The sequence below is a fragment of the Thamnophis elegans genome, chromosome 8, assembly GCF_009769535.1.
Source record: "Thamnophis elegans isolate rThaEle1 chromosome 8, rThaEle1.pri, whole genome shotgun sequence".
Classification (NCBI taxonomy): Eukaryota; Metazoa; Chordata; class Lepidosauria; order Squamata; family Colubridae; genus Thamnophis; species Thamnophis elegans.
Window position 1 is genome coordinate 66,718,079 of NC_045548.1, and position 24,391 is coordinate 66,742,469.

Here is a 24,391-nt window from a genome sequence, read left to right on the forward strand (position 1 = left end):
TGGGCACAGTCTAAGACAAGAGCATGCACAACTCAAGAGCATATGTTGAGTGCCATGCTCCAGTAAAGGTGGACGAAACCCCCATTTTGGGTGAAGGCTGAACATACATGTTAAAAGGACAAAATAGCTGCCATCTGTCTCTGTCTTAGATATGGTGGTTTAAATGCTCTGTAAGTTATTTTGAGCCATTTCAGGCAGAAAGAGTCATTTTACAAACACTCAGAATCAGAACAGAGCTAAAAGGGACCTTGGAGGTCTTGTAGTCCAGCCTCCTCTGCTCAAGCAGGAGGCCCTACCATTTCAGACAAGTGATTGTCCAGCCTCTTCTCTCACTCACCAAAAGGCAAACTAGAAAATATCCTCTCCTCATCATAATGACCCTGGAGTGTACACTTTGTGATATCATCCCCAAAATGATGAATTATGTAACTGCATTTTCACTCGCAGTTCACTTGCAAACTGTGATGACTTCCTCAAGTAAATGATGCCACTGCATTCCTGCATCACAACATCTTAAAATCATGAGATTTTATGCAAGGTTGTAAATTGCAGAATCTGGATGACCTTACATGTCATCATTTACCCCAGTGGTGAAAGTCATTTTTTTTTACTACCAGTTCTGTGGGTGTGGCTTGGTGGGTGTGGCAGGGAAAGGATACTGCAAAATCTCCATTCCCTCTCCACTCCTGGGGGAAGGATATTGCAAAATCTCATTCCCACCCCACTCTGGGGCCAACCAGAGGTGATGTTTGCTGGTTCTCCAAACACTCAAAATTTCTGCTACTGGTTCTCCAGAACCTTTCCGAACCTGCTGAATTTCACCCCGGATTTACCCCCATATGTCCTCCTTCCATGGATAACTGTTTCATGTATTTGCTTTCTAGTGATGTTTTTTGGGTGGCCAAATCTAGCTTAATAGCCAGGTACCTATAGCAGTCTCCCTTCCACTCTTGCAGCCATCCTGAGGTCACCCTGTCATCTATCATTCCAAAAAAAGATCTATCACAAATTAGGATATTGAAAATGGAACAAAGCTTTGGATTTACCCTGTGATTCCATCTTGGCTGCAATGAAGCAATTTGGAAGTGCTTGTTTCAAGTTGTATTAATTACAGCATGAGATGTGTTTCAAACTAGGCAAGTATCAGGCACAAAAGCTCAGGACCACACATGAAGTTCCAATTAAACTGATTGATTACTAAAGGTGCTTATGCACAAGAATTTACTCAGCTGAAAGATAAGGATCAACAGAATTAAAGACAGTTTGGTCTTAGTCTGTTTGTGACTACGTAAAGATTCTAGGCTGATTGCACATTTGACTCCACCTCCAGGTCCTGCCGCTCCTTCTCCTACACAATATAGTAAAATTTGATAAAACCTGTACCAATTGGTCCCTCCTCCCATAAATAGTTGCAGTAAGCAATTGTGATTTCAAAAGCTGCCACTAAAATTTAAAAGCAGGTTGTGGGCGATCCTCTAATGTTTATGCTCTTCCTTTTTTCTTCCTACCGATTCTACTTAAAAACAAAAGTAGTAATTGATTTGTCTGAAAATTTAAAATTCAGTATCATGTGCCAGAATACACCATGCCAGTTCTCCAGGAAATGACTTCGATAAAGGACAACTGCCCTTGGCTGTTCTTGTGCAACGAGCAATGAAAGATTTATTTAAATTCAAGAAGAACGTCCTTTTCCACACAGACATACATTTTTATACGTCTAGCTTGAACGTTTCCTAAATTAAAATTCGGAGCTTTTATGGATTTGTTGCAGAATGTCAGCCAGGGTTTCTAGCAATAGGTTGGGGGGGACGGGACTGCACAACAAATTCAGTAACCCATCGTTAAAACAAATCCTGGCCTAGAACAGTTACAGAGTCATCCCGAGACGAAGGGGCCAGTCTGCCTGTTCTTTCAACCTGTTTATAATCTACGTGCTAGGAATTATTTTATTTAGTGTACAATTCAGAGAGAAGTCACTGTCACAAGACCCCTGGATTGTTTTTGACTGATAAAATGAAAAGCAACTGAGTCTTTGTTTGGTATTCTCGATCTAACAACATATAACTGGCTCCCGAACTATGACCAAAAGGCTGTATATCATCTCTTTGTTTGTCTGCAGTGAAGCCCTTGACTTGACTGGTTCTGGCAATTTGCCAGCCACAACTTTCTCCTAGAAGTGAAAAGCTAAAGCAGTCGACAACAATGACTAAGCAGGATGACAGTTATGTGTAAACAGCTTTGACCTGCCAGCTGGCTTTCCTACAACATTCAATTCAGGGAGGTGGGGGGGGGGAATGGAAAAATGGGAGCGCATAACAAGACTAGGCCAGAACTAAAATTGAGACTTAAGCCAAAGGGGGCAAACAGGTGCTGGATGGATTTAGGACCTGGAACTATTCTGGAACAGAGACTTATTTGTAACCATAGCAAATGATGATATATACTTCTGGGATTCGATAAACCATATTACCAAACCCAGATGCTCTTGAGCTTTCAATCTTAAAACAGAAGTTATCAGTAGCTTTTGAAATGTCTTTCAATAAAAGGTTTCAATTAGCCTTCGCTAGTCTCCAAATTTGCCTTCCAAATTTATTGGGATTTCCCCCCCCCCCTCCCCGAATTCTCTTCCAGGATGGAAGTTATAATCCCAACCAATCCAGGAGGTTGGGCTGGGTATTTTTTGTTCTTAAAAATAAAGTCTTCCACTAATTCTCTTGGGTTTTAAATTGATCACTGAAGCTCCAAAGAATTGAGGCCTTTGAACTATGGTGCTGGAGAAGACTCCTGTGAGTCCCTTGGACTGCAAGGCAATCAAACTGGTCAGTCCTAGAGGAGATCAACCCTGACTGCTCTTTAGAAGGCCAGATCCTGAAGAGGAAACTCAAATACTTTGGCCACCTAATGAGAAGGACTCACTGGAGAAGAGCCTAATGCTGGGAAAGATGGAGGGCAAGAGAAGAAGGGAACAACAGAGAAGGAGATGGCGGGCTGGAGTCACCGAAGCAGTAGGTGTGAGCTTAAATGGACTCCAGAGGATGGTAGAGGACAGGAAGGCCTGGAGGAACGTTGTCCATAGGATCGCGATGGGTAGGACACTACTTCACAACTAACAACAACTCCGCAATGCTTGCAATTAAGCCTTCACACATGCAAACAATTCCTTCAAGCCTACTTTTTACCCCTGTTTCATGTCTAACTTTATCCCACATGTTGACTTAATGAATCAATGATTTAGAGCCAGACAAAATATGGTGCTGAGCCACAAATTAAGCAACCAAGCAAACATATTATTCTGTGTGAATGCAGCCATAAAATCTGTAATTGACCTGCTAAAGCAAGCCGTGTGATCTCACCCAGGGACAAGTCCATCTCTACTGCCAGGGACAGTGGTTTTAAACAACTATCCCAGGTCATAAAATAAATGGAAATTAGATAGATGGATGGATGGACGGACAGATTGGTGGATGGATAGATGGACAGACAGACAGACAGAGACTGAGAAAGACAGAGGGAAAAATGACATTTATGTCAGATCTGCATACACATTTTATGACTACCCCATCTTAAAAGCTATAGTTTACTGATTCTTTATCAGTGTATTTAATTTAATTTTACTCTAATCTGTGGATCTTCTGGGGACAAAAACTACCACATCTGAATGAACTGCTTCAATGGAGTAAACCAACCCTTGACACTCACCCGTACGACATAGTTGAACCTTCTGGAATCCAGAATCGCATTAGAGAAATCCAGTCTATTGAAAGCTTCTCCCAGGGTGCAATACCCATGGCGCTAAAGGAGAGAATGAAATACATGAGTGATTTCTTTCTATTCTGATTAGAACCAAAAGGGTTGACGGTCTGGAATTAGATCTGTAGAACAACTGAGTATGGTTGACTTCAAGGCTCAGAAATAATCAGGATCTCGGCTTTCATTAAAGCTAACACTAAGAGGGGTTTTTCCAATGCAGCAATCACAGGGGAAGATTCTACCTTTCTACTGGAGACTTCTTGGCCTGGATTTGCTGATCACCAACCTGCCTAGGCAGTATTCCTTTCTTTGTGGGGTTTAGAACTATCATGCTGCAGAAATGATGCTTTTATTTTATATTACATAGGCAAATGCCCATAAAAGGAATCAGGAGGGGAACTCCAAATTAAGCAAATGGACAAGACCAAGTTTGTCCATTTTTTTGGGCTCATGGAAGATCATTTTTAAAACTGTGCTTATGATATATGTTTCCCATCTCAGCACCAAAGGGAAATATACCATCAATTTTGAATAATCATGATCTGGAGAACTTTTAAGATCACCAAAGGTTTATTCTTCCAAGCTCTTAGATGAAGTAGGCCAGCTCTTTCTCAGTTCTAATTTGAACGAGTACATTCTGAAGCAATGTTTCTCAATTCTCAGCAACTTTAAGATGTGGGACTTCAACTCCAAGAATTCCCTAGGCAGTAGGAGAATGATGGGAGTGTCAGTGTTGATTGGGCCATGTGACTGATGGTTTAATGTCAGGTAGACATGTCAGGTAATAGATCCATTGCACGCAAAAACTCTGAGGCAGGTGGATTCCTCCAAGAATAGATCAACTGATGAAGCTGTGTCTATTGTTGTCCATACTGTATTAAACCATTTGGAACAACAGGGAACATATGTAAGGTTGCTATTTGTGGATTATAGATCTGCCTTTAATACCATTCTACCCAACAGGTTGTTTCTAAAAATGTCCAATTTGGGTATGAATCAGAATGAATTTTTTGTGGATAAAGGATTTTCTGACAGATAGGCCACAGTCAGTAAAGATGGGATCTCACCATTCTTCTACTGTGATATTAAGCACATGAGCCCCCCAGGGTTGTGTGCTAAGCCCCTTCCTTTATTCTTTGTACACACATGACTGTACCCCATTGTATAACACCAACACAATAATTAAATTTGCAGCTGACACAACAGTGGTGAGGCTCAATGATAAGAACAATGAGTCTGCTTATAGGAAGGAAGTACAAGGGCTGCCATTGTGGTGTAAAGAAAACAATCTTACACTTAACACCAAAAATACTAAAGAACTTATAATTGACTTCAGGAAGAAGAGAGGTGTACATTTATCACCATTGTACATAAATGACCCGAACAACTAGAGACCTACATACTAACACCCGCGAAAACCTCAGAAAACATATATATATATATATATATATATATATACACACTTAAAGTCACATATAATATATATATATATATATATATATATATATATATATATATATATATATATATATATATATATATATATATATATATATATAAATAAATAAAGCTTTATTGGAAATACCCTGTTTCCCCGAAAATAAGCCCTCCCCTGAAAATAAGCCCTTCCTGAAAATATTGCCACACAGCAACAGCCATGAGGTGACTACACTTGCTGCCTCCTGCAGCTCAAAAATAATAAGATCTCCCCAGAAATAAGGCCAAGAGTTTATTTCAGGGGGTCAAAAGAAAATAAGACGCTGTCTTATTTTCAGGGAAACACAGTATCATTGGCACAGATCTGGTGAAAACCAACTCTGAGGGGCCTCTTGATTTTCACCTAATTAAAAGCAAAGGTTTTTCCCTCAACCCCAAACAATCAGTCACATGGCCCAATCAAGGCAGCATCTGGTGACATCACTCCTCCTTCCTCCCGCCAGGTGTGAGAACGTCCTTGGTTCTCAAGAGAAAGTATTTTGTTTTGACTACACAGCTTCATCTGTCTCTAATCCCATCCCCTCCCTATCCCTCAGCTCCAGTGTGGTAGCACTGAAGCTCCAAGATGACTCCGGCCAGATCAACTTCAAGGTTGACAGGGAGTTGACGTCCTTGCAGCTTAAAGTTGCTGGAGATGGGAAACATTGGTCTAAAAACAGGAATGTCCAACCTTGGCAACTTTACGATCTGTGGGCTTCCACTCCCAGAATTCCTCAGTCAGCCATGCTGGTGAGAGAATTCTGGGAGTGGAAGCCCACAAGCCTTAAAGTTGACAAGGTTGGACTCTCCTAATCTAAAACATTTTTATTAAATGCAAAGTGCAGCCAGTCAAAAATTAGCACTTTTAGTAAACTATACCCATATCACCATCACTTGTCAAAGGCATGTAGTCCATGTTATCAACTGCATTCGATGGAAACAGTGACAGAAGAGATGGGAAATTTTCAAGGAAAATGATTATTTGTTTAAAATAATGATGGGTACTCACTTCTTTGGTGCTTCCCTTGTGTACATAAATCCATTTTTCTTGGTGAAAATCTGTTCAAAGAAAAATACATTCTGTTTAAACTCATACAGGCATTAAATACTTTGTACTCAGAAATTATGTTAGGCCTTCAGTTCCCCCATCTGGATTTTTATGAACACCATCCTTCCCCACACACAATGGATACCCCTGTTTTTAAGAAACAAAAACAGGGGTATAAAAACTCCTGTTCAAACATTCAGAGTTGTGAAAAGTTGAGATCAGTTCACTGGTGGGAAAGAAAGGGGACATCTCTGCCAAATACAAATGACGATAAATGTCAGTGCAAAGGCATTGCACACAGAGCAAAGTTTCAAAGTCATCCATCTTCATATTGCAATGACTCCAAGTTCTCTGGTTAAGGTCAAAATCCGAGTGCAAAATCTCTCCAGAAACCTCTGGAAGAGTTGCAAAAACCATTTCAGGGTGTGAGAAATATGTCTTTTTTTCCCCTCAGTTCTCCCTCCAATTGAAGCTGTCTCTTGTTAGTTTAATATTCTAATATATTTCTATAGGTCATGTCTTACACTGAATCCTGGTCTTATTGTTCAGCTGGTCCTTCTTTCGTTTTTTTGCAGCCACATCGCAGTTCAGGTTGTGGAAGATGTTCTCCTTGTTGAATTCCTCTTTCCAGCAGTAACTGGAAATGACACAAGAAAAGGGGAAAAGATCTTGAATCTCTTATACATTTGTTTTCATGAAGACTCCTCCACCCCTTCCTAAAAAGGAGTTGGACTAGAAACATAAAGAATTATGTTGGCGTATGTCCCAAAACGGCACTGCATGGCAGCCTCTTCTAAAAGACCAGAGGGAATTATTTTTCTTAGAAATAGTTGCTAACTCTGAGGAAGGCTACTTGGGAACCATTAATAATCATGAATGGAGTGAGAAAACAGTGATGGGGTGGATGATGGAAGCCTTGCAGAATTGCCTTACTCTTCAAATGGCCATCTCACAACTACAAACTTTCATCAAGGATGGCTTCTTTCCTCTAAAATTTCACATCCAAGGTAGTTGGAATCCCTTCTTTCTCCCACTGATTGCTTTTCTGTTCCAGATCAAATTCCTTGTGTGTCCAATCACACTTGGCCAATGAAGAGTTCTATTCTATCAAACTATAGGTCTGGATCTTCTCTATATTCAGTGTTCTTAGGCCCCGATTTGGTGTAGTAATCTAAGGCACTAGACTAGGAACAGGAAGATGATCCCACCTTAGATATGAAGCCAACTGGGTGAGTTTGAGTCATTCATTCTCTCTCACTCCTAAAAAGAATGCTACTGCCGACCACAACTGAAAATATTATCAAGAAATGTTGCCCAAAGTCTGCAACCGTGGTGGGATTCAACTACCGGTTCTGTGGGCTTGGCTTGGTGGGCCTGGTAAGGGAAGGATACTGTAAAATCTCCATTCCCTCCCCACTCCAGGGGAAGGATACTGAAAAATCCCTATTTCTTCCCAATCAGCTGGGACTTGGGAGGCAGAGAAGAGATAGGGGCAAGCCCAGCCACAGATGGTCTTTACCGGTTCTCCGAACTACTCAAAATTTCCGCTACCGGTTCTCCAGAACATGTCAGAACCTGCTGAATACCACCTCTGGTCTGCAAGGACCTATCTAGGCAATCTCTAGGAGTGAAAACTGACTCAAAGGCATTCACACCTAAGATCCTACTGAAATCAAAGGCCATTTTTTAAAATTATTATTTCAATTCCTTTATTGCATGCCAGTAGTTTTTAGTGTCTTCATCAATCTGATACCCTCTAGGTGTGCGTAGGCTGAAGGTAATAAGGCTTGTATTACAATACATCTGGAAGTCAAATAAAGGTTGGTTCTAAGATTTATTTTAAAGAGTTGTTTACATATTTATATGCTACATTTATCTGAAATGCATTTTACAGTTCGGTTTTATCTTTACAGTCCCAGTTTATCATGCAAAGATGATTAAGAAGGATATGTTTACACCATTCTTGCTTGTTTATGATCTCTGCTCTTTCAGGTTTTTCTTAGCACGGCTTTTATTGGTTCTATCTTCCTCCCCTTAAGCAAAGGAATTTTTTCCCTCAACAATTATGTGTCGCATCTCTTCCTTTTCCTCTTCTCTTTCCTTGAAACTCTTCTTTTCAACGTGGCTTACTCTATCTTCTACAATAAAACTTTGCACATACCCTAACAGGATCTGCCACATTCTCTCTTCCCAAAGTTTGCTGCCCCTCCCTTTCTTTTCCCTACTTATAGTTTAGATAATAAAACTTTAAAGGTGTGGAGGTTGGGTAAATTGACCCTGCATACATTGAGAATGCCACAAAAAATAGCAGAGATGGCTAAATCGACTGCTTCGATCAACAACAACAAAAAAACAAACACAAGTACTTTTGGTTCTACTTGGAAACCATTTCTGGACTTTATGCTTGAGGTAGAAAAAAATTGAAACTTTGATTTCATTTCTTTGATCTGAAAGACCCATCCTCAGCTCTTTCCCCAGACTCCAGGACTGGCCCATGTTCCTCCCCAACCTCCTCAGTGTCTGAATCGGCTGCCAGCTACCCTGGCTGCTGGTGGGAAGGAGCACAACAAAACCTTTAGACACTAACCTTAGTTCAAACTACAAATGTAGACCCCAGGTCTTTAATTGACCTAGTTAAATATATTGTGTGAACAGAGTTAGCAATTGGCAGAATTGAAAGTTCATGTAAGCCCCATAATCTTGTCTAGTTACACCATTCTTCTAACTTCACCACTTCAGTGGTTAAATACATGGGAAATACCCAACTACCCTGTTAGCCTATTGGGGAATAGAGGAGAATCCTTACAGAGGACCCCAGAGAGGTTCCCCATCCTTTGTCTCAATATCACAATTCCATCGTGGCAGCCAAACCAAGGGCAGCCCATGCAGTATCTTCAAACTTATAAGAAATCCAAGCATTTCTTTTGCAAGTAGGTAGAAATACAAAGCCCATGTACTCTGATCCCTGGTTTTTGCATCAACACCATTCTGACAGTCCGTTATTTCAAGGTCCATTGCAATCAGGAAGGAAAAGAAAGTTAAAAGAATTATCTAGAGGTGTTTTTTTTTAAAGACTAGCTATAAATAAGTTGAACCATAAAGCAGTTCCAGAAAATGTCTCGTCTTCAGAAGGATGTTTCTTGATACAAGATCCAGCTGCCATTTTCTCAACCAAAAAAAAAACCCCCAGATGCTTTCTGCAATCGTAACAATCATTAAATATCATTGCACCACAAGACTCATGACCTTAGGGCAATAATTGTGCCCTTCCACTAACCACTTCTGGCTCACTTGATGTCACAACTTCCTGCTTGTGTCACATCTAAGATATATCGCTGATACCTTCAGGCATGGTTACACTCATGTCTCATATATTTGCTAACTGCAATTCAGACTTCTTCCAGGGTCTAAAAATACTCAGTTGCGAGCAGGAGATTGCAAAGTGGATGACCGGGGAAAGCAATGTGAAACTAAAGCTGTCTACACATCTAGGAAGAATGAAGACCCAGGAAGTTACATTTGATTTAGGCATCTACTTTCCACTGCCTTTCTATTCAGAAGTACAGAGCAGAGGTAGTATTCAGCAGGTTCTGACCAGTTCTGGAGAACTGGTAGCAGAAATTTTGAGCAATTCGGAGAACCGGTATAAATACCACCTCTGACCCCATCTATTCTCTGCTTCCCGAGCCCCAGCTGATCAGGTGAGAATGGGGATCTTGCAGTATCGTTCCCCTGGAGTGGAGATTTTACAATATCCTTCTCCTGCCATGCCCACCAAGCCCCGCACACCAAGCCATGCCCACAGAACCGGTAGTAAAATTTTTTGAATCCCACCACTGGTACAGAGGCAAAAATAGAGGATCTATCCAGTTCATGCAAATCATGCAAGTACAAACTGATTACAGGTAGTCCTCGACTTACGACCACAATGGAGTCCAAAATTCCCATTACTAAGCAAAACGCTAAGTGACTTTTGCCCCTTTTTATTATCTCTCCTGCCACAGTTCTTAAGCGGATGACTGCCCTTGCTTAAGATAACTTGCTTAACACGGTTTGTAAGTGAATCTGGCTTCCTCATTGACTTTTGCTTGTCAGAAGGTCACAAAAGGTTATCGCATAACCCCGGGATACTGCAACCATCATAAGTACATGCCAGTTGCCAAGCTTCTAAATCTAGATCAGGTGCATGCCGTAATTTTAATCATAAATGTGAAAAAGTCCCTTTTTTTTCATTGCCACTGTAACTTTGAATGGTCACTAAAAAAAACAGTTGTAAGTCAAGGACTATGTGTAACCTCTGGGATTGCAGTAATTGTCACAAAATGCAGGATTGTGCACACCTATCACTCCCCGGGAAGAGTTTTACAGTATTTCAGGCTAAACGAAATAAAACTATATTTCACATCAGGCTAACTTTGCAAAAATTCTATTTATAATTGTTTAGCCCTCAGTAGCAAATGTTCTTATTTACATTGCAGCCTGTTTTATCTCTCTCGTTACAAGGCTGTTATGGTTTTTTTAAGTGCTTCCCTAAAAGCTGACCCATCGCTTTGGCTACAAAGATATCGTGTTCCTGCATACATTGGTAACAAGATCCTATTCACAGGCAACTCTGTTGTTGAACCTCCTGGACAATTTATGGATTTGTATTCAATCTCATTCTTGGTTGTTTAAACTCTAAAGCAACAAGCAAGAATAAGAAGTGGTTTGACTTGCATGGTACAGTAAACTTAGTCATTCGATGCTCTTCCGCTGTGTAGACAAACACATGAACAGAACACATGACTCATGTTTATATTTAACAGATGGGAATTGGACATCATTCTTCTCAAATTCCCCTGAAAGTTTTTAGGCCGTTGCTTCATGAAAGGAAAGGGGAAGAGAATGCATGAAAAGAGATGTTTTCTAGAAAACTGAGCCTTGGTCCTTCTTACAAGTGATCCGAGATGCCAAAGACAAAGCTTGGGCCACAAATATTAACTTAATTATTAGAATTAATATTCGTGTTGATATATGAAAACTGTTCCACTCCAAAATCTGATTAAAACCCAGGAAAGATTCTTGCTCAAGAGTTTCTGTATATTGAAATAGCAATATAAATTCAAAATTGAACGTATTGCACAGGAATACAGTCCGGTAACATGAGCTTTTCTCATTTTCTCTTTGCATACTAACAACAAACAATTGCAAAAGGAAATAGGAAATGTGGTGCTTTAGCTATAACTCCAGCAAGCAAATCTGTTTGAAATGAGGGGCCAATTTCCCAGGTTTTAGAGATGGAGACTTTTAACCTACAACATATAATCATTCTTCAGTTATAATAAATCTATTATAAATCTGTAGGTTACCATATCCAGGTCGTCATAAGAAATGAGTTACAACCACACTTGAGCCCAAAAAAGTTGTTAAGTGAGTTGCCCCCCATTTTACAACTTTTTTTTAACCACAATTGTTAAGCGAATTATTGCAATTGTTAAGGGAATCATTCACTTGTTAAGGAATTCTGGTTTTCTCCATTGAGTTGGCTTGTTGGAAGTCAGCTGGGAAAGCCACAAGTTGTGGATCATATGACCTTGGGACAGCGCAACTGTGATAAATACATGTCAGTTGCCAGTGCCTGAATTTTGATCATGTGACCATGGGGATGCTGCAACAGTCATAACTGTGAAAACCAGTCATGAGCAGTGATGGGATTCAAATAATTTAACAACCAGTTCTCTTCCCTAATTATTTCTTCCACCAACCAGTTCACCAAACTGCTCAGAAAGTTAACAACCAGTTCTCCTGAAGTGGTGTGAACTGGCTGAATCCCACCACTGGCTATAAGTCACCTTTTTCGGTGCCACTGTAACTTTGATTGGTCACTAAATGAATGGTTATAAGTCAAGGACTACCTGCATATTATTATGCTCATTATAATCACTTGGAAGGTAAAAGTGCATATACATAGGAGTAAACTATTGGATACTAATGATATCCCAAGGCAAAAATATTTGTCTCTCCCTGTCCCTCACCACCAATGTACAACTGCCATATAAACTTCATTTATATGAGTTTATTGCACCTATGACTATCTTGATAATCACCAATCAAATTAGGTGCCTTGATTTCCAGTTCTCTGCTTCAATTAACTGTTAAAGAAAGGAGCCATATCATCAAATCATGAAATATTCTTTTCATGCTATTGATGTGGAGTTGGGAGTGAATTTATGTTGGCATTTTGTATACAGCCAATCCAAAAATGCATAATTTTCAGGAAGGGCATCAACAAGTGCTTAGAGAATATAGAATATCCAGGAATATTCTGATGTATCTACACAAATGTACTTGTCCATATAATACCTGACAGTAACTGATGACACAGCAATGAAAAATCATTAACCGGAGCAGCTATAACTTGAATCCAGGAAGAACAACACTGTCTAAACCATTGTTTTTCAACCTTGGTAATTTTTAAGATGTGTGGACTTCAACTCCCAGAATTCATGCTGGCTGGGGGATTCTAGAAGTTGAAGTCCACACATATTAAAATTACAAGAGTTGAGAAACACTGGTCTAGATGTTATCTAAGGAGGCAATACATGTCTCCCAGGAACCAATTTACTCCTTATTTTCAGCTGAAACTATATCTTTGTTTACTGGGCATGTTACCAGGGCATTGAAATATCACCTGCTCAGATTACTCAACAGTACTGTATTGCTCAACATCATGTGATAGGTTCTGGAACATCTTAAAAAGACTATTTTGAAATGTCACTAGCACGGATGACTTTCAGAAATTCTAGGTGAAGTCAGAAGCCATCATCACTGAGAAGGTGTTAATGAATAGATTCACACAGGGACTCCAATCTTCCTGTTCATTTATTGTACTCTCACCACCTATTTTCCGAATTCCCTGAGCAAGCAAGTAATGAAAAACCACACTTAAAATACTGCATCCCGTTTTAGCCAGCATATTATAAAAAAGATGTACGGATTCTGGAAAGAGTGCAGAAAAGAGCAACAAGGATGATTAAGAGGCTAAAACGTACAGTATGTAAAATGGTTGCAGGAATTGGGTGTGTCTAATCTAGTGAAAGGAAGGACTAGGGGTGACATTATGACAGTGTTCCAATATTAAAGGAGAGGAGAAGAAAGGAGAGAAGAGAAGGGAAGGGAAGGGAAGATGAGATTTTCCTAACTGTGAGAACATTTAATCAGCAGAATGGCGTGTCTCCAGAGGTTGTGGGTGCTCCATCATTGGATGCTTTTAAGAAGAGACTGGACAGCCATTTGTCAGGAATTGTATGCAGTCTCCTGCTTGAGTAGGGGGCTGGACTACTTGACCTCCAAGGTATTTTCCAATTCTGCTATTCTGATACTACCACTACTACCACTATTTTCCATAACTCTTCCTTTCCATGTTGTAATTGGCTGCATTTTAACAGGCAGGCAAGATCCCAATTCCTGTACATTGCCTTGCTTGACAATGATAAGTGTGCTCAAAATGGGGAGATGGGACCTCTTACTCAGGGCATCTTGCTCCAAAATCTCCAGCTGGAACTGTTATAGACAGATGTTTTAATTTATACTAACTGCTGAGAATCTTCAGAATTCTGTTGACTCTCCGGAGTTTATTCGGATTAGGAAGAAAGGAAAATAGGCTGCTTTGACATATGCTTGGATTAAAACCAACCAAGTTAGTGTGCCTGCTAAAAAAGACTCTGACACAGGTTGGGGATATAAGATTATTTCCACACAGCATTCCACAGTAGAATCGCTCATATAAACCAACAGAAGCTGGATTAATCACACAAAAGTGCTTTCCATGACATCAGATCAGTTATCCATTTTTAAAAAATTTTTGCAATACTGGTTTAACCAGCAGAAGCAGCAAATTGAAGCGCTTAATAAAAGTGCAAACTAGTATTTCACCTCAGAATTTGACCTTCTAAAAATCTATTTCACACAGGATGAATCAGCGATATTGCATAAATTTAAAAATCTCACCTGGGTCTGTATTGACAAAATGTTGATTTAAAGGATGAGAACTTTTATATGAACTACCAATAAATGTTCTCAGGGACTGTTATACTTAGCCACAAAAGGCCCTCGCCTCAAAAAAGTTGCAATTAATTTCGCTGCTTCATTGTTTCGGTGGCAAAACAATGCACCCTTTATAAAATTAGCATCCCAAACAAAAATGTGTTGGGGCTAATCCTTTAAAAGAACTTTGTCGATTCTACTAGGTCAGTGTTTCTCAACCTTGGTGACTTTCAGTCCTGTGGACTTCAACTCCCAGAATTCCCCCAGCCAGCTATGCTGGCTGGGGGATTCTGGGAGTTGAAGTCCAAAGGACTGAAAGTTGCCAAGGTTGGGAAACACTGTACTAGGTAACCTAGTCTTCACACAAAGTCATTGTTTTTCATTTTGTTCTGAAGAGCTCTGCATCAAAACAGGAAAAACTCTGGGGAAAGTAACTAGTCCTCTATGAAAGCTTTGTTTTCTTCTGGTTTTCATTTTATTGGACCGGACGGGGATGCAAAATCTTTCTTTGTGATGCGAAAGTCACCGCAAGACACAAAGAATCCTGGAGCTAGATTGGTCAGCGCTTAATAATTTTATTGCCGTTATGCAGAGGAGGGTTTAATTCGCAAACAGAGATTACTGTTTAACTGGACGCTGAGTCACATGCCAAGCAAAACAAACCAGAATGACCTGCTATAATACCCATACAGACTTTTGTTAACTAAACATATTAAAGCAACAGAGCTCTCAAGAGTTTAAAAATAGATTCGGGCCCATTTTGTTTAGTTCAACTTCTCAATAAGGGAGCCTTGAAACCACGTAACTGTCAGCATCGATTGCTTGTAACTGAACAGATAACACAACTAAGCCAAAATTCAACTATTGGGGACGTTCTCTCTCTTTTTAAAAAAATATATAGATGGGTATTTCACCACAATAGCCGCCCGCTGATTATGATGCAAAGCTAACCCCGAGTTTATTTAAACTGACATTTTCCTGGAAAATAAGAACAGGAGAGGCAGAAATGAAGCCCTCAAAAACTGACCACATTAAAGTTTCAATCGGCAGCCTGGTTTCTGTCCTTTGCAGACAACTTATTTATTGTGTAAAGAAGTCAACGTCGTCACATTTAATGAACTTTGTTTCGAAGATGTAAGCTAAGTCTTTGGCAGTTCAACAGTATGCCTACTAACTCTGAAACAAACTGTACTGTGCTCAGAAGGATTTTAGCGAAAAGCTAAGTGAGGATTTGGTCCAACATCTGTTTAAATCCAAAATACTTTGCCCAAACTGGACTGCAAACCCGGTTATTGGTATATTGTTATTATCATTCGCATGTTTCTCAACTTCGGCCACTTTATGACGTGTGGACTTCAACTCCCAGAATTCCCCAGCTAGCCATGCTGGGCAGCTGTAGGCTATAAAAAGTTGGCCACTTTAAGACATATGGACTTCAACTCCCAGAGTTCCAGTAGTCATACTGGCTAGGGAATTCTGGGAGTTGAAATCCACACGTCGAAGTGGCCAAAGCTGAAAAACACTGCTCTACAGGCCTTCCCTAGATTACAACTGCCCAGGATTTATCAGCCTACAACCAGCATCATCCACAGCTAAATGAGACCTAGAGGTGGAGGAGGAGATTTGTAGTTCTGCTGTCTTTTTCTCAGCCCTTTAAGGTAGATCAGACAAGGACGCCAGAGTTATGTGTGCTCATGCTACTTTTATTATAAAGTTACCATGGCAGAATCTTGCAGGTTTGCGACTTCCTCCTCTCGCCTTTTATCTTCAATCTTCAACTAGGGACATTCATCTCTGAGATGTTTTCTCAACTTACATTTCTGCCCCAGACTCAAATTTCTTTTATCTGACTGTTGTTTTTAGATGTGGCTCTTGTCTATGGAGATTCTCAGTTATTTGTCCCAAAGGTGCTTTTTTAAAGGGCAACTGGACTTTGTTTTCCCTTGAAGACATGTTGCTTCTCATCCAAGAGGCTTCTTCAGTTCTGGAGAAGTGAACTGAAGAAGCTTCTTGGATGAGAAGCAAAATGTCTTCAAGGGAAAACAATGTCCAGTTGCCTTTTGAAAAAGGCACCTTTAGGTTGTGGCTCTTCTTCCTCCCAGATTATTTCTATTGCCCATTGTATCTTTCAACTGTCTTACCAATGGAACCAACCAGTGCCACAAGCTGATAGCTCATTTTCCAGCCCAATAATATTTTGGGAACTCAGTCTTTGGGAGATCCTCGCCATTAAATATGATCCCTTTTAGGGAGTCTTGGATTACAATTCCCATTAGCTCCAGTTGGTTATGCGACTTGTAGCTGAAGGTGACACCTCTCAAGCACGCTGGCAGGCTGCCCTTCCACGAGGGAGACAGTCATGTTTTTAATGGGTGGAGCTCATTTATAACAACAAAGAGAACATTGCACATGTCTTCACAGCACACTTGTTTCCCAGGAACTCTTGAGTGGAACACCAAACTCATATTCCTTGTGATAGCACTGTCATGCAATAGGGCAGTGGTTCCCAAACTTGGCAACTTTAAGACTTGTGGACTTCAACTCCCAGAAATCTCCAGCCAGCAGAGTCTTAAAGTTGCCAAGTTTGGGAACCACTGCAATAGGGATGGCTCAGTCCATGTTTTTCTTGCCGGTATTGGGTCTCAGACTTCAGACCATCAATCGGGAGGATCAGATTTACATAAAACAGTGATGGCAAACCTGTGGCACAAGTGGAAACAGGTTCGCCAGTGATGGCGAACCTGTGGCACAACTTGGCAACTTTAAGACTTGTGGACTTCAACTCCCAGAAATCTCCAGCCACCAGAGCTGGCTGGAGAATTCTGGGAGTTGAAGTCCACAAATCTTAAAGTTGCCAAGTTTGGGAACCACTGCAATAGGGATGGCTCAGTCCATGTTTTTCTTGCCGGTATTGGGTCTCAGACTTCAGACCATCAATCGGGAGGATCAGATTTACATAAAACAGTGATGGCAAACCTGTGGCACAAGTGCCGAAAGTGGCACACAGAGCCATCTCTCTAGGCACACCAGGCGTCACCCTTTGCTCTTACAGGTTCCGGCATGCACATGCACGCTGGCCAGCTCGTCTTCGCACGGATGGGAGAAGTGGGAACTGGAAGAGCAGCTCCCTGGCACACATGCACACACTGGGAAGCTGAGCTTCTGGTTTCCAGCACATGCATGTGCGCTGGTGAGCTGGTCCTCGTGTGCATACGCACACCAGAAACCAGAAGAGCATGTGACCGATGCGCATGCCATAAACTGGAAGCTCAGCTTCCCGGCGTGTGCATGTGTGCAGGAGAATTGCTCTTCCGGTTTCTGGCATTGCTGCACATGCGCACTGCTCTTCCGGTTTCTAGCACTCCCGTTTCGGCACTTGATGCCGAAAAGGTTCACCAACACTGACATAGAACCAGTACATTTCAGGCAGGGGTCATAAGAGCAATGGGAGGGGACAGGAGATGACAGGAAGGAGGACACATCAATTTTTTTTTTGCCTGGTGGGGATATCTGATACTTGACAGCATATCATGACTTTCATGAATGACTTTCAATTTTTTAAAAATAGTGGTATGGCTAATTAAACAGCCACACGCTCACCTATTTCCTTAGAAAATACAGAGGAACACTGGAATTAATTACCATGATTGAAGTTCATGAAAATTTACAATGAAATACATAATTCTATGTTTTCCAGTCTACAAAAGAGTTTTAGAGACATCCCTAAGCTTCGGATATTCTGATCGTCCCATGATTTCCTTTACTACTGCTCTAGTTCTCCAAATGTTGACTTGTTCTCAGTAAGTAAAGCAGCAATACACACTGAGTTAAAGCTTAGGAACAATTACGGAATCATTGAACCTGGAGACTTAACTACCAGAAGCTAGCATCACCTTCAACATTTTAGATCAGGGGTCTCCAACCTTGGCAACTTTAAGGCTTGTGGGCTTCAACTCCCAGAATTCCTCAGCCAACAGAATTCTGGGAGTTGAAGTCCACAAGTCTTAAAATTGCCAAGGTTGGAGACCCTGTTTTAGATCACCCTCTCCTGAACCAGCTGCCGAGAAGTTACAGGTCTCACAATTTCCAATCCATAAAAGAAAGAAAAAAACCCAGGGCCAGGGAAACAGGATCATAGTTGTTATTATAGTCCCCAAAGATCTGGACAACTCATAGCAGGTTAAGGGGAGGCCAGTTGGGACCGGCATCTTGAAGCCAAAGGTAAAATGTTATCAACTACAGTAGGATTAAGCCAACCGATGTTTTGTGGGGGACGCAGCAGCAAGGCTGGTTGGTTCCTCCTTTCCCCTGGCTTGTTATTCGCTTAAATTCAGCTTGCAAGATCTCCCTGCCCAGATGACGCCAGAAACAAAAACAAAAGGCATAACAGACTGGAGCAAAACATGACGTGCTCTCGGGACAAAAGCATCCTGCATTGTTCTTGGTGGTACAGTTGCTTTTTTATTTTTTATTTAATTTTTTTTTTTTGCAATGGCACACACACACACACACACAACCCATATATATCGCCTATCTCCTCCCACTTGTTGACTGCATGACTAACTTTGTTGCTTGTATCCTTATGATTTGTACTGATACTGTTTCCTGATTGCTTACTTGTACCTATGACTAGCACTAAGTGTTGTACCTTATGATTCTCGATGAATGTATTTTATTGTTCTTTTACGTACACTGAGAGCATATGTACCAAAGGCAAATTCCTGGGGTGTCCAACCACACTTGGCCAATAAAGAATTCTATTCTATATGTGAAATACGCCTCCCCATCCAAGATCCGCTTCTCCTCCTTGCTCAATTACCTTGCTCAATTGCCCCGAGTGTCTCCCCATCCTCCACGGCTCCTACTCCGAGGCTACCTTAAAAGCCATTTGGACCCCTTCCCCACCGCGCATCTCACCTGTTCCTCTCGTTGTCGCAGCCGCCGTGCTCCTTCCCGTCCAGGAACCTGGTCCAGCCGTCCGCCGTCTTCACCCAGTTCTGGCCCGGCGACCGCCAGTCCTGCCCCAGAAAAGGCATTGCGGGCAACCGAAAGAGAGAGACGCCCGCCGGTTTTTTAAAATAAAATAAAATAAAATAAAAATATAAAAGGCGCAAGAGAAGAGCGCGCCTTGGGCTGCCTCCAAAGCAGAAGCTCTAACGACGCCTCGGTTAGCCAAGAAGGGAAACCCGGAGATGCCGCCTGAGCTGGACGGTATCGTGTTATTTAGGACGCCGCTTTCCCTCCACCACCCCTTGGACGACGGTGACCAGGCCCCTCGATCGCTTCTCTCTGCCCGGGCTCCGGCCGCATCTGTATTTATCCGGGCCAGCTGGTGGCTCTTTGTTGCCGGAAGAAGCGCGCAAACTCCGCCCCGCTCCCGGGGAGGGGAGGGAGGACACGTGGCTTTGTTTATGGCCGTTTCTCGGGAGGAGAGAGCTTGCCAGATTTTGGGGGGGGGGAGTGGGGCAAGGGGTGCAAGGGGTTGTTGCTTTGGCCACGGTGCCTTATTGCACAATCCTGGGAATGGAAACTTGGTCTCGCTCAGCTGCCTAGGTATTTTAAGACACCCTCCCCCTCCCCAAAGCAAAGTTTTGAAAACAACAAACGAAGGGAGGTTACTCTTAAGAAGGAGCGCGCCGAGGTGGCCCTGTTATGATTATTGTGATTAGTAGTAAGTTGACCAACGTAGTTGGTCGGTGGAGATTCCTAGCCATCCAGGACAGTGTTGTCCCAAAGGTGCTTTTTTAAAGGGCAACTGGGCTTTTTTTCCCCCCCCTTGAAGAGGTTTTGTTTCTCATCCAATAAGCTGCTTCAGCTCTGGAGAAGTGAACTGAAGAGAACTAAAGAATTGGAATTTAATTGGAATTTATTGCATTTATATGCCGCCCTTTTCCCGGAAGGGGACTCAGGGCGGCTCACAATCCAAGTCAGGGAAGGGGGTACAGACAAGGGATAAAAAAGACGAACATAACAATACACAATTTAAAAGCACACGACAACCATACCATTCGAGGGGGGGGGGGCAAAAGCTCTTTAGCCCCAGGCCTGTCGGAACAGCCAGGTTTTAAGGGCTTTGCGGAAGGCCTTTGCGGAAGAAGCTTCTTGGATGAGAAGCAAAATGTCTTCAAGGAAAAAACAATGTCCAGTTGTCTTTTTTTTAAGAGATTTTTGTTTGAAGATGGTTTCACTTCCGATTCTTCAGCTTCTGAAGAGCTGAGGAAGCTTCTTGGATGAGAAGCCAAACTTCCTTCAAAGAAAAACCAGAAAGTCCAGTCGCCTCTTGAAAAAGCACCTTTGGGAACTAATGTAGTTATTAAAGGTAAACTCTTCTTTTGGTTGAGTCCATTCTGGATGATTTTCAGAACAGGGAAATGCCCCAAAGTAATTTGTTGCTGGTTTCTTCCAGTTTGTTGTCAGTTTTTCTCCCAGTTTCCCAGGCCGCTTCATAATTGGGAGATTTCCTGGTGGTCTCCATCATCCAAATATTAACAGAATAACATGGTTGGAAGGGTCCTTGGAGGTCTTCTAGTCCAACCCCCTGCTCAAGCAGGAGACCGTATATCATTGTGGACTAATAGCTGTTCAATAGCTGCCCCTGAAAAGCGTTCGGAGACTGCAACTAGTCCAGAACGCATGCGTGCAAGCGAACCTATCCTCCGTGAGCTGCACTGGCTTCCTATTGGTCTCCTGACGCAATTCAAGGCGTGGCATGACAAAACCGCGCTGGTCAAAACCGCGCTGGTCAAAATCGCGGCGCTAAAGCCGCGACATCATCACCGCGCGTCATCACCGCCGCAACAACAGCACGGCAACATAAGGGCGCTTTAAAACGGCGCCGCGGCAGAAAGCCGACTTCATTTAAGGTAAGCGTTAGGATTAGGTTTAGGGGTTTGTTTTAGGGTTTGTTTTAGGGTTAGGTTTAGGGTTAGATTTAGGGTTAGGGTTAGGTTTAGCGTTAGGTTTAGCGTTAGGTTTAGCGTTAGGTTTAGCGTTAGGGTTAGGGTTAGGGTTAGGTTTAGGGTAGTGAGTGCTTGGGAATGCGCGATTTTGCCCTCCGCGATTATGTCATCGCGGTAGGGTCGCGTTTTTCCCTAGCGCTTAGAACGGCGCGATTTAGTCTTCGCGCTTATGTCTCCGCGCAGAAGGGTTTCGCGGATTTGTGATGGAACCATTCAAGGTGCTGGTTATCACCTTTAAAGCCATACATGGCTTAGAACCAGGGTACCTGCGAGACCACCTACTGCCACATACCTCCTAACGGCCGGTGAGATCCCACAGGGTGGGCCTCCTTCAGATGCTGTCAGCCAGACAATGTCAGCTGGCGGCTCCCCGGAGGAGGGCCTTCTCTGTGGTTGCGCCGACCCTTTGGAATGAGCTACCCCCCAGAGATCCGGACCTTGCCCACTCTCATGGCCATCCGAAAAGCTGTTAAAACCTAGCTGTTCCGGCAGGCCTGGGGCTGTTGACCTCATTGCTGGGGTCCAGCCCCAATCAGATTGGGTGCATGTGTGATGTTTTTAAATTGTTTTTCCTTTATTTTTTATTAATTTCTCTTTTCGCTTTGTAAGCCACCCGGAGTCCTTCGGGATTGGGCGGCCTATAAATTTACTAACTAACTAACTAACTAACTAACTAACTAACTAACTAACTAACTAACTAACTAACTAACTAAATAAATAAATAAATAAATAAATAAATAAATAAATAAATAAATAAATCTCTTAACAACCTTCATTGTTGGAGCACCCACAACTTCTGGAGGCAAGTTGTTCCACTGACTGTTCTGTCAGGAAATGTCTCCTGAGTTCTAGGTTGCTTCTCTCCTTGATTAGTTTCCATCCATTGCTTCTTGTTCTGCCTTCAGGTGCTTTGGAGAATAGGTTGGCCCCCTTCTTCTTTGTGGCAGCTCCTTAGACATTGGAACACCACTACCCCAAATCCCAATCTTACAAGAAAGTTTGACTGACTCTTGACACCCAGCTACGCAGACTCTTTATTAGCGCTGATCAAAAGTAGTGCTAGGAAATTTGGGAGTTACCTGGAGCTCTTCGTTTCTGCAAAAATAAGTATGGAATTTTTATAATACATAAATTTCCCAACTGATGCTCATGTGAGGATGTTCCCAAATGTCCAGCGAATATTTTACTTGGAATTCTCTTATGTAGGAACTTGGGGTGCCTTTTAAGAGTGACTTTTTGGGGAGCGTGTCAAAAACTAAAATGGATTTAATTCATCATCATGTTTGTATTAAACTATGGATAATAAAATGCATTCCTTATATTTATTAATTTCCTTTTTGGTCACCAAAACTATAATTTAGTGCAGTGTTTTCTCAACCTTGAGAATGTGAACATATTTAGACTTCAGCTCCCAGAATTCCCCAGCCAGCATGGCTGGTTGGGGAATTCTGAGCACTGAAATTCACATATCTTAAAATTCAGATTCAAAAAGACTAAAACCAAGAGTGAAACCTTTGGCATCAGATTGGGAGGAGAATCTTTCTGCTTGTTAACTGTTTTGTCTACAAGGAAAACAATGAAACTTTTACCACACTTTCAAGATTAGTATGAGATTGTACTTCCTGACTTCCAAACATATAGTCACTCTCATCCATAACACAGTAGTTTCAAAATGTCACCAAAAATGTTCCTTATTGCATCATCGTGTGTGTGTGGGGGGGAGAAATACATTCCTCCCTCTGAGAAGAAATTATTTGTTTAATAGACTTCTTTTATGTAGCAATAAATTGAATAAATGTGCATAGGTCACATGTGTAGTGTTTCTTTTCCATAAAATTAGCACTATGCTAGTGTGTCTGTGCAAGGGAAGGAAGTTACATGTTTTGAGAAGTGATGTCTGAGTTCAGATGTTTAGACATGTTCCAGAGCTATCTGAGGCTTGTTTGTAGATAAGTTGTACTCTGATTGAGCAAAATGAAGGGGTGTGTTGATCCTCCCCTGTTATTGTTGAGTGGGCAGAAACACTATGACATTCTATCCTGTTTTTCTACAGGAATACAGAATGACAGAGTTGGAAGGGACCTTGTAGGTCATCTAGTCCAACCCCCCACCCCACGCAAGCAGGAGGCCCTACACCATTTCTGACAGATGGCAGTCCTGTCTCTTCTTGAAAGCTTCCAGTGATGAATATCCCACAACTTCTGAAGGCAAGCTGTTCTATTGGTTGATTGTTCTCACTGTCAGAACATTTCTCCTTATTTTTAGATTGAATCTCTCTTTGATCAGTTTCCATCCATTATTCCTTGTCTGGCCTTCAGGTGCTTTGGAAAATAGCTGAACCCCCTCCTCTCTGTGGCAGCCCTTCAAATATTGGAACACTGCTATCATGTCTCCCCTGGTCCTTCTCTTCGCTAGACTAACCATGCCCAATTCCTGTAACCGTTCTTCATATGTTTTAGCCTCCAGTCCCCTAATCATCCTGGTTGCTCTTCTCTGCACTCTTTCTAGAGTCTCAACATCATTTTTATAGTGTGATGGATACAGTATTCTAGGTATGGTCTTACTAAGGCTTTATAGAGTGGTATTAGTACCTCTGTTGATCTTGATTGTATCCCTCTGTTAATGCAATTTAGGATTGCGTTGGGTTTTTTGGCTGCCGCCACACACTTTTGGTTCATATTTAATTGGTCGTCCACTAAGACTCCGAGATCCCTCTCACAGTTATTACTGTTAACCTTTATGGATGTAAACAACTAAACTCAATATGATTTGCATGCAATTTCTCCTGGAATAAAAAATAATGAATTCAAATGTCCTTGGCATTCTGGAAATTGTTGGCTGTCTCCCAACTTCACTTCCACTTTTGAATCATGGGCTAATGAATGGACACTTTACTTTTTATATTCTGGCTGATTAGAGAAGCCACCTATGTGGCTGGGAGTCACACATGGCCAGATTTCCTCCAACATGGACTTTAGTATTTGGGGAAAATATCCAAGATTCTTGTGAGCAAATCCAACCTAGGGAGGCAGATGTAATGGTCATGATGTTGATCGATTAAGACCCAGCTTGAAATCATATCTATTGTTGGTAATGAAATCTCACAGGTTGGCTGTGTAAATAATTAGAGAAA

The 24,391-nt window shown here is 41.7% G+C and overlaps 1 protein-coding gene across 1 annotated transcript in view; it reads right to left on the reverse strand.

Annotated features, from left to right (window-relative positions):
* The window catches only part of FBXO32 (F-box protein 32), a 28,828-nt gene extending 9,192 nt beyond the window's left edge, over window positions 1-19,636 (reverse strand). The window contains exons 1-4 of the mRNA XM_032222547.1: window positions 19,217-19,636; window positions 6,799-6,911; window positions 6,236-6,285; window positions 3,700-3,792 (exon numbers count right to left, since the gene is read on the reverse strand). Coding sequence (XP_032078438.1) covers window positions 3,700-3,792; window positions 6,236-6,285; window positions 6,799-6,911; window positions 19,217-19,335 — 375 coding nt within the window. The 5' untranslated portion in view covers window positions 19,336-19,636. The remainder of the gene's footprint in view (window positions 1-3,699; window positions 3,793-6,235; window positions 6,286-6,798; window positions 6,912-19,216) is intronic.
* Between the last annotated feature and the right edge of the window lie 4,755 nt (window positions 19,637-24,391).